At 45.3% G+C, this 10,547-nt stretch overlaps 1 protein-coding gene across 4 annotated transcripts in view; it reads left to right on the forward strand.

The window, feature by feature from the left end:
- The window catches only part of ppip5k1a (diphosphoinositol pentakisphosphate kinase 1a), a 49,261-nt gene that overhangs the window by 19,299 nt on the left and 19,415 nt on the right, over positions 1 to 10,547 (forward strand). For all 4 annotated transcript variants that reach the window (XM_080843658.1, XM_080843660.1, XM_080843659.1 and 1 more), the window contains exons 12-20: positions 238 to 324; positions 512 to 587; positions 1,915 to 2,024; positions 3,269 to 3,354; positions 3,741 to 3,866; positions 6,732 to 6,853; positions 7,121 to 7,303; positions 8,680 to 8,821; positions 9,990 to 10,213. In XM_080843658.1, coding sequence (XP_080699784.1) covers positions 238 to 324; positions 512 to 587; positions 1,915 to 2,024; positions 3,269 to 3,354; positions 3,741 to 3,866; positions 6,732 to 6,853; positions 7,121 to 7,303; positions 8,680 to 8,821; positions 9,990 to 10,213 — 1,156 coding nt within the window. The remainder of the gene's footprint in view (positions 1 to 237; positions 325 to 511; positions 588 to 1,914; positions 2,025 to 3,268; positions 3,355 to 3,740; positions 3,867 to 6,731; positions 6,854 to 7,120; positions 7,304 to 8,679; positions 8,822 to 9,989; positions 10,214 to 10,547) is intronic.

Consider the following 10,547-nt stretch of genomic DNA (forward strand, 5'->3'; position numbering starts at 1 on the left):
GCTTCGTCCGACTGCAACTTCGACACACACACTTGCAGCTTCTCAGAAAAAGAAGAGAGCAGATATTTTTGTTCACAATGTAGATAGATAGATAGGTAGATAGATGGATACTTTATTAATACAGAGAGAAATGTAGAAATATACTCTACAGATTCAGATATATGGACACACACACACACACACACACACACACACACACACACACACACAGTTTCTAACCCTTTGGATGTGTTACAGGATGGAGCTGCGATGTGTCATTGCTGTGATCCGCCACGGGGATCGCACCCCGAAACAAAAAATGAAGATGGAGGTCCGAAACCCCATGTGCGTTAACCACAACCACAACCACAACCACAACCACAACCGCTGGAGTGGACCACAACTGCAAACACATCCGGCTCTCTGTTTGCCTGTGTTTGTCAATAAAACAGCCGTCACTGAAACTCTCTCTCTCTCTCTCTCTCTCTCTCTCTCTCTCTCTCTCCCTCTCGTAATTTGTCTTATTTCTCAGGTTCTTTGAGTTGTTTGAGAAGTATGGGGGCTACAAGACAGGCAAACTGAAGCTGAAGAAACCCAAACAGCTGCAGGTATGAGCCACTGCTGTCAGAATGCATTGTTAACATGATGCAGTACCATCCACATACACGTTTGCATGAGTTCCTCCTAATGGATTGAATCAAAAACTCTACTATACAGTATGGTAGTACACACTATACTATATGATAGTAAACACTATACACTATGCAGTATGGTAGTAAACACTATTTAGTATACAGTATGGTAATAAACACTACAAAGTTTGTTAGTACACACAATACTGTATGGTAGTACTCACTTTATAGTATACAGTAGTATGGTAGTAAACACTACAAAGTATGGTTGTACACATTATACTGTATGGTAGTACACACTGTACAGTACGATTGTATACACTACACAGGGTATTACACAGACAGTCCTTTTGGAAGTACAGAGAGTGCATTGCACAGTGTTTTTGCACAGGCATTTGCACATCGCTCTAAATGGTGTCTCTGGCTCGCTCGAGTATGAGCCATGCCATGGGAACGCAGTGATGTTGGCCATCGGACCTGTCCAAAATCTAAAAAAAGCACCGCAAAAAAAGATCCTCTGACTTAAGGATGTAGTCATCTCTGTCCCTGTTTTCTGTCAGGCTTGTGACATTTGTTTTAAGACTTCCTCCTAACCTTTTACAGCAGTGGCTCTCATCTTGGCTGCTGCCAGGCCCTGCACTGTGTCCCATCTCTCTCTGACAAGTCTCTCTGGACTGAATGCAACATTACTGTTGATTTCAAATAAATCTGACGTTTTCATCCAGCCAAGAACACAGAGTAATCTTCAGTACTCTGGACTAACTGAATATACCTGTGTCATCCAATTGAGGAGGACAGAATTGAGTTATCTGTTGGTGTGGCATAACAGGAGAAGATGAAAGCATGCAGCAGAAGCATCTCTTTAAGAGCTGAGAGCAACTGATAAAGCACAGGTTACGCTCCTGCGTTTGGGTAACTGACGTCCACCCATTGTTTAACTTGTAACACAACCAACCCTCAGCTTTTAAATAATAATAATAATAATAATAAAAACAATGAAAATAATAGTAATGCATTGTATTTTTAGGTTACTCAAGGACACCTTACAAAACACACAATATAAACTCAACACACAGTAGCAAACAATCAACAGACAAGGCAAAAATATAAAATAAAATATTTATATATGTTTAAAAGGGTTAGAATCAGACAGAATAGGCAAGTTTGAAGGGGTGTGTCTTAAGGTAGGGAGGAAGTCAATATTATCAGAATAAAAAGGTGTATCAGAATAAAAAAACATAAAAGACGTAGTGTGAGTCTGGGATTGTGAGTGACTGTGAGTATGTCTGTGTGTGTCTGACAGGAAGTGCTGGACATCGCCCGGCTGCTGCTGCTGGACCTGGGGCAGCACACAGACTGCGAGGTGGAGGAGAAGAAGTCAAGACTGGAGCAGCTCAAGACTGTGCTGGAGATGTGAGCGTTGGTCAGAGGCAGCGGGGTGGGGAAGAGAAAGTGGGACGGATTGTATTTGGCACAGATTCACTCACATGCGCACACACACACACACACACACACACACACAGGCACACACGCACAGACTACACACACTCTCGAACAGACACACTTTTCCTGTCTGAGACTTTCTGGAGCCTCATTGTGTAAGGTGTATTGTTCACAGAAGAGCCCTTTAACACACTCCTGCACAGAGAAACATTTAGGTACCCAGGAGAGTGGCCGTTAAAGCAAGCAGTATTAAACCACAATATTGGAAACTGCCACTTTAAAAGTCTTTAAAATCGATTCCCCGCATAATTTGCTTACTTCCTGCAGTTACCATTAAAGGTTTCAGAAGTGCATACTACACAGAAGTTAGCATAAGATGTTTCAGAAGTGCAGACTACACAGGAGTTGAGAATGAGAGGTCCAGGTGCACTCTGGGGATTTTCCCTTAACAGCGCTAGAAAGTAAAAAAAAAAGCATGGAAACAGAAGACAAAGCAAAGTTCTGCTTTCTCAAATAAGCAATGTTGCACTTTCTCTGATGTCCATTTTTTATCAGATTTTTTTTCTAAATTGTGATAGTTGTTATTGTCTACATTAACTTCTCCCTCAGGGGACATTTAATGGGTTTAGTTTCACTGTTTTAAAGTACATTCACTGATCTCCTTACAACTATCTGTGCCCTTCGACCTTTCCTTGGACGAGCTTACAGTAATCCCCACACACACGGCACCTCATCGTCTGTAAAGCTCATCTGCGTGACTTTCCCGTGCAGTTTGGCTTGGAGGCGCGGTGTCACCTTACTGCCGTACTGTCTTCAGACCTTTTATGTTTGGAGACAGTAGTGTTGAGGAAAGGCATTGAGCCTCGCCCCTCACACACTGCCAGCTGCCTTGGCTGGTCACCGCGGCCCAGCGTCTGAAACTGTCAGGTTTATGGTCGGCACGCGGTCAGAGAGGAGGGAGGAAAGAGAGCAGAGCCGCCGTGTGGAGAGACACGCACGCACGCACACACACACACACACACACACACACACACACACACACACACACACACGTGCCAGACACTTCCTCATCTGTACTCAGCATGTGAGAGGCAGAGATGAATTTACGTTTATTGATCACAGATGTAGTCTAGATCAGTTTAAATGTGGTGTGTGTGAGAGTCTGTGTAGGCCAACAGCTAGCGTGTCTCCCTCTGAATGTGTGTGTTTTGCAGGTATGGCCATTTCTCTGGGATAAATCGGAAGGTTCAGCTGACCTATCTGCCACATGGGCAGCCCAAGACCTCCAGTGAGGAAGAGGGTATGAAACTCGCTTGCCTGGTTTCAGTAATTACTTAACGATGCTTCCTAATGATTAGGTAAACGCTGCACACTTGGGTGTGATATGTAAAGAATACTGAAACCAAATGACACTCTTCAAAGAACTCTTGGCGTGTCATACAAAATGTTAGAAATGTCCTGATGTGCTTGGGAGTACACTTCCTTCCGATCTTCAAGGCACATTTTAAGGCAGGTGTCATGTTAAATATTAATGTGACCGTGTACTTTTTGGGCCCATGAAAATGTTTTTGAACGCTTACATCATTGCCATAAATCTTCTCATAGACTGACCTATCAGATGGATACATCCATTCAGGATTTTTATGTATGTGTGGGTGTGTGTCTAAATGAGTCTCTTGTGTGCAGACGTCCGTAGTGAGGAGCCCTCCCTGCTGCTGGTACTGAAGTGGGGGGGAGAGCTGACCCCTGCAGGCCGGGTGCAGGCAGAGGAGCTGGGGAGAGCTTTCCGCTGCATGTACCCTGGAGGACAGGGTAAGACCGCAACACCACACTCAGCAGAGATGGAGTCTGTTCCCTGTTATATGTATAGTGTGTCCCTGCAATACATAGAATGTCCTCATTACACTTCATACTAGTACACAACACAGAGGTATTGTTTCCCCTAAAAAGGTTTCTGCACTTGAAAAACTGGTACCAGTATTATTAATACAAAAACTAGCTCCCCTTACACCAGTCTGCAGCACATACTGTAGGTATCTTTCATCCACCTAAAATCTGAACATTCCTTCATATTCTTCACATGAAATGATACCCCCTTATAGAAGGAGGGACCAGCATCCTGAGAAGCAGCGGTCCTGCGCACAGTCCAGTGCACTGCTCTGTCTGCCACATATGCGTGTTGTCCTCTGCACCACAAAACTCGACACTTAGGTGTTGTCCTATGCACCATACAACTGGACACTTAGGTGTTGTCCTATGCACCATACAACTGGACACTTAGGTGTTGTCCTATGCACCATACAACTGGACACTTGGGTGTTGTCCTATGCATATTTGATGTAACTGTGCCCAGTCTAAGGGCAGTGTCCTTTAAAGATCCTTCTGTACAGAGAAGGGTGGGTGAGAGTCACCACATACCGCCTAACACTGAGTTCAGAATAGAAGAATGCAGTCCTCACACACTGTTTTGTGTCTGTTGGAATAGGGTACTAGGGCTTAGCCACTGCAGTATGTGCACAGTTCTGTGTCATGCGACGCAGTCTGTAAGCCTTACATGTACCACACAAGCGCACGACAGCAGGGCATTATGGGCCACCTGTGGTGCTTGACCAGCTGAAGCACGAAAAATGAAAAAGTAAACTGATGTATGTTATGACAGAACTAATCTTTCGTCAGTGACCAGCTGAGCTGTTGAGCAAAATAACCACACCATTTTGATGTGAATCTTGTCTGAAATCTGTACTTGTTGTGGTTGTTAAAGGAGCTTATTGTTCAGCTGAATGAACTGAACTAGTCTGGCAGAGTGACGTTGTGTGTCCCTGCTGCTTTCCCCCTACAGTTTGTCTTTATTCTGATATTTAATATCACTAAAAACAACAGCAGAAACTGATCCTTAGATGCTGGGCTCTGCTGCAGGTCTTCTCACTGTGCTGCTATGCTACTTCTGAGACATCAGCCGCACTGAACAACGTGTTCAAATGATGCTTTTATTTTGAGACGTCTTTTTTAACACAAAGAGAAGTCCCATGCATAAGCTCAAGAAAAGACATGCATGAAAGATTTTATTTTTGACTTTGTGATTTTCCCCTGTAACAGTTTTTTAATTCATTATTTATCTTTTGTTTTTTGTAAACGTCACATTAACAGTTTCTTTGAACGCATTTTGTTTACCTCACACTTAACTGTTTTTGAACTAATTTTCCACGTCCTTTAATTCTCTTGTTCCCCGTGCCTGGTCTCTGCTGCTCTGTGATCTGTGGCGTAAGACTGTGGCAGTGGTGCGCCGGTCTGGTCTGGTCTGTTAGTTTCCCGCTGGCGGTGGTGGGACGGCTTTGGGTCCACGCTACGCCACGACTGCAGACCAAACGGTCTAACCAAACGTCTAACCATAGAACATCTTACCATCGAATCCTTAACACTGACCAGTTAGCACTGTTTGGGAAAAAGAGGATGTATGTGGATTTATGTCTGACTCTCTGCTTCCTGCAGCAGAGCAGTCGGGGAGGCAAGGGGTGCATAGTCAGCAGTTTGGACAGATGTGTGCTGCATTTGCTTCTCTGGAGAGAGAGATTGAATGGTGAGATTCGGTCAGAGGAAGGAAGTGACACTCTGACACTGCATGGGAGATCGAGGGAGTTGCCTTCTCACAGGGCAAGATGCACAGCGTAGATTGTGTTGTCGTGACGGCACAGAGAGTGGGTGTTTAGCTGATCACAGGGGAGTCTGGGGATGCCGACACATCATCACAGCCCAAAGCAGCAATGAAAGGGATGAGAACATGCAATTTAAGATACTTTAAGGAGATGCTATTGCAGTTTAAGTAAATTGGATGTTTCCAAGTTATATGTTTGATGCGTATCCCTTTATAGTTGACTTAGTAGATATAGGTTGATCCAATCTGCCAAACTGGCTGTGGTTTGTTTTAAGCACAGACAGGATTTACAATGACATTCTCAAACAATGCATTCGCTTTGCTTTGACAGAGTTTAATGGTCTGAGGGTGCCATTACGGGTCATGGTTTTGTACCGTAGAAAAGCCGAAAATAAAAGCCTTTGTGTTTGTTTCTCCCAGGGCTATGCATTAGATTTGGAGTATAAAATTAAATGTCTTTTTAGATTTAATCTCAGACTTCAATAAGCTTTCTTTTTTTTAAATTATTATTATTCATTCTCCTAGAAAAACAAAAGGGCTCTTCTTTTAGGACTTTTTTTAGCACTTACTCTGAGTTAACTGACCCAGCTCACTAAACCACGTACCTGGAGAACATAGAACCCCTGGCATACTGTAGTGACCACACGCCTCTTATACAGATTAGATTACTGTCCTTTTGCAGCAAAACAGCAAAATGCAGCAAAAATAAATGTGCTTTTGTTTTATAATTTTTCTTTGGGGAGTTGTGATCCTTTCCTTCACTGTCTAGCCCTCCATAATGTGTTTTCTCCCTTTCTCTCATACATCCCATAATGTTTCTAGGCCCACTGATCATGTGTGTGGTGTTTGTCTGCTGTGATGAGTCTGTAGAAATGCAGTGTTGATCCTCTGGTGGTGTTGCGGTGATGGTTGTATCTTCCCTGTTCTCTGTGTGCTAGGTGACTATGCATAGCCACTCCTGGCTATATCAGTGTGAGTGATTGGCCATTAGTGACGTGGTAATGATGTGGTTTGTGTAACCCTAGGAGACTACGCAGGGTTTCCTGGTTGTGGTCTGCTCAGGCTTCACAGCACCTACCGGCACGACCTCAAGATCTACGCTTCTGACGAGGGACGGGTGCAGATGACCGCGGCGGCCTTTGCCAAGGTGCCAACACAGCACACATAATGCCACACACACTCAGAGGCTCAGATGAGTTTGTGCTGAAGCGGGCTTTGGTGTGGGGTTGATGAGTGATCTGTTTACCAATGTGTGACGTATGTGTTTATATATGATGTGTGTGTGTGTGTGTGCATGCTGATGTGTGTTCATGTGTATTGATGTGTGGATGTGTGTTCATGTGTGATGTGTGTGTGACAAGTGTTTGAGTGTGTTAACATGTGTGACTTTTTGTGCGTGCCCGCTGCCCCTCAGGGACTGCTGGCGCTGGAAGGCGAGCTGACCCCCATCCTGGTGCAGATGGTGAAGAGCGCCAACATGAACGGCCTGCTGGACAACGACATCGACTCTCTCAGCAGCTGCCAGCACCGCGTCAAGGGACGGCTGCACGAGATCATGCAGAAGGACCAGGACTTCACCGACGAGGAGTATGATAAGGTAGGACAGGCTCAGACCGGTTCAGACCGTATCATCACAAACACTGGGACGGACATGGCTGTTCAGAAAGTGTGTGTTCCATGTCAAACCCGGAATAGGAGGCAAATTAAACAGTAGTGGCTGTAAGGTCGATATGAATCGTTCCAAGACACGAGTTGTGTTTGTGTGCTAATTCGTAGTCATGGTAATAAGATCCCCAGTAAAGGAGGAAGTTCTGTACATGGAAGAATGTTGCTTGCATTCATTGGACTCATTCTCATTCCAGTTCTGTGGCCCACATTGGACCTAAATAAATGTGGGTCAGATTAGAATCAGAACTGGCTGTCAGTGTGTGTGGGGCTGTCAGTATGCCCGTGCCACTTATATGCTTGAAGCTGCATGGAAAGGACACAAAAATAAATCTGTTTCTTGCAGGGTAAATGCCTGGAAGAATAGTCTCCACTACGGTGTAGACTAATGGGGATCCTTAATTAATAAACATAATGCCTGTGTGAGTGTGACCGAGTCGAGTTGTGGGTCTGTCTGATTGTATTGAACTTTAGGTCTTCGTGAGAGATTTCTGTTGTGGGCAGTGGCGGTGCCAGAGATTTTTTATATAGGGGTGCTCTGCATTTTACAGAGGGTGCTATGGAATTAAGGTGATACAAGCATATGTGTCACATGGTTCTCCACTACAACACCTACCCACCACTTGTGGGTCTTTCTGTGATTCGAGAGACCATTTCATAGTTGCTGGAAGATACTCAACCAAAGAATAGATGTGAAATTTTGAGCTGAGGGAGATGTTTGGGTGTGTAATAACAGTGTAAAGTGCCAGGCAGTGTCTCATTATGAGGGGGAGGCGTAAGCACAGTCATTACTGTCAGTCGGCACTCCTCTTCAATCAGGCTGGATGCTAATTAGCGATAATGGGGGCAGGATAGATTTATTTTTAGCTCATCCGCACGGCACTGATAACCATGTTTAATTTGTCTAACTCATTTTTTGTATTCCTTATTTGACACACAGTACATTCTGTCACTATAACTGGACTTTTGAATAACTTAGTTTGACTGTTTGATCTAATGTATTGTTTGTTAAGTGCAATTTTGTGCGCATACATTTGCATGTGTATGCATGCATGAAATTGTGATTGTGCTTCGGCGTCTATGTATGAATGTGTGAGTGTATATGTTCATGTAACAATATGTGTGTGTGTGTGTGTGTGTGTGTGTGTGTGTGTGTGTGTGTGTGTGTGTGTGTGTGTGTGTGTGTGTGTGTGTGTGTGTGTGTGTGTGTGTGTGTGTGTGTGTGTGTGTGTGTGTGTGTGTGTGTGTGTGTGTGTGTGTGTGTGTGTGTGTGTGTGTGTGTGCGTGTGTGTGCGTGCGTGCGTGCAGTTGTCCCCCACAGCTAGCTGCTCTCTGATGAACTCCATGAAGGCGGTGGGGAACCCCGTGTCCACATGTGACAAAGTCTACGGCCTCATCCAGAGCCTCACCTCACAGATCCGTAAAAAGATGGAGGACCCCAAGTCGGCAGGTCTGTCCTTAAATGTGGCTGTCCATTTTGTAAGGGCGATAGTGGTTCAGGAGGTAGAGGGATCGTTTTCACCAAGTGTCCTTGAGCAAGAAACTGAACCCCCAACCGCTCCCGATGTGCAGGTTGGCACCTTAGACAGTAGCCTCCGCCATCGGTGTATGAATGGGTAGATGTCTGAGGCATTCATCTGTTAAGCGCTTTGAGTGCTCTAAGAGTAGAAAAGCGCTATATAGATGCAGTCCATTTACCATTTACAACCGCTTGCATTGGGTTTGAAGGGTTTGAACGTACCATGCTCAGGTGACCTTGAATACTCGTGTGCTGGGTTGACCTTTCCCAGAGAAATAGAAGCTGTTGAAAGAAGAATTCATTAACTTCCAGTACAGTGCCTCAGGCATGGAGGCAAACAACCACTGCATTGATACACTGTTCCAGTGACCGTGCGAAAATACAGTCGATGCGCCGCTCGCATGCTCGCTATTTGGCACACATTCTCTGTACAGACACACAGTGCTGCAAAACCACAGGACTCCCATCAGGGCCGATTGAGTGGCCTAGGGAGTGGAGGTGCAGAGTCTCTCTTCTGCCTCCTCTCGGATTAAAAGAGAAGCAAAGTAAATCGATTTTTTTCAATTGTGTGGTCTGCTGCCCTCCTCCTCGGCCGCCTTTCGCTTAGAGGCTCTTCATTCCCGCGGAGGCTAATCTGATTGTGGCAACATGGTGTGTACATTGTCTGCGCCTAGTGGGCTAAAGTGATTGTGTCTAGCAGAGCGAGTGTATTTCAGCCGGGTTACAGTTTGCAGTCTGCCTGCTCCTGCACGGACCCACAGCTCGGAGCGTTTAAGGTGTCCGTCTGTTAAAAACGCGCCAGATAATGTGCGCTAATATGTCATGGTTAGACAGATTAGGTGTGATCCAGCGATCATAAGCAGGCAGGAACCTGACACATCCTGCTTGTGTGTTGACAGTCACACCTAGCCACACAAATGAAATTGGAACGAGCGTAGACAAAAAAACATCTCATTTCATGTAGGCATTTTTTTATTACATGTTCGACATTTTACTTTTGTGCCACTGATTAAAAAAATTCAAATGAATGTAATGGAAGTCGAGTGTAAGGGTTAGGAAAGGGCCAGCTCATGTGTTCTCTGTCGCCCCCTGGCTGCAGACCTGCAGCTGTACCACAGCGAGTCACTGGAGCTGATGCTGCAGCGCTGGGCCAAGCTGGAGCGCGACTTCCGCATGAAGAGCGGCCGCTATGACATCAGCAAGATCCCCGACATCTACGACTGCATCAAGTACGACGGGCAGCACAACTCCTCCCTGGGCCTGGAGAACACCCTGGAGCTGTTCACACTCTCGCGTGCGCTGGCTGACATTGTCATACCACAGGTAACACACACACACATAGACAGGGAGACACACACACACACACACACACCCACACACAAACACACACACACACACACACCTAGACATAGACAGATGGACAGGCACACACACACACACACACACACAGATACACACACACACACACACACACACACACACAGACATGAAGGAGACAGATGGATAGAGACACACGCACACAAACATCAACTGAGAAGACACACTGAGGAGACATGCTACCCAATGTCTGTCAGTAGACATTGCACACTAACCACACACGCCGTATCTGTTTTGAGGTGTTGATTATCTATGCAGCTGATGATATACCCAAGCACCG

The sequence above is a fragment of the Sprattus sprattus genome (genome assembly GCF_963457725.1).
Source record: "Sprattus sprattus genome assembly, chromosome: 8".
Classification (NCBI taxonomy): Eukaryota; Metazoa; Chordata; class Actinopteri; order Clupeiformes; family Clupeidae; genus Sprattus; species Sprattus sprattus.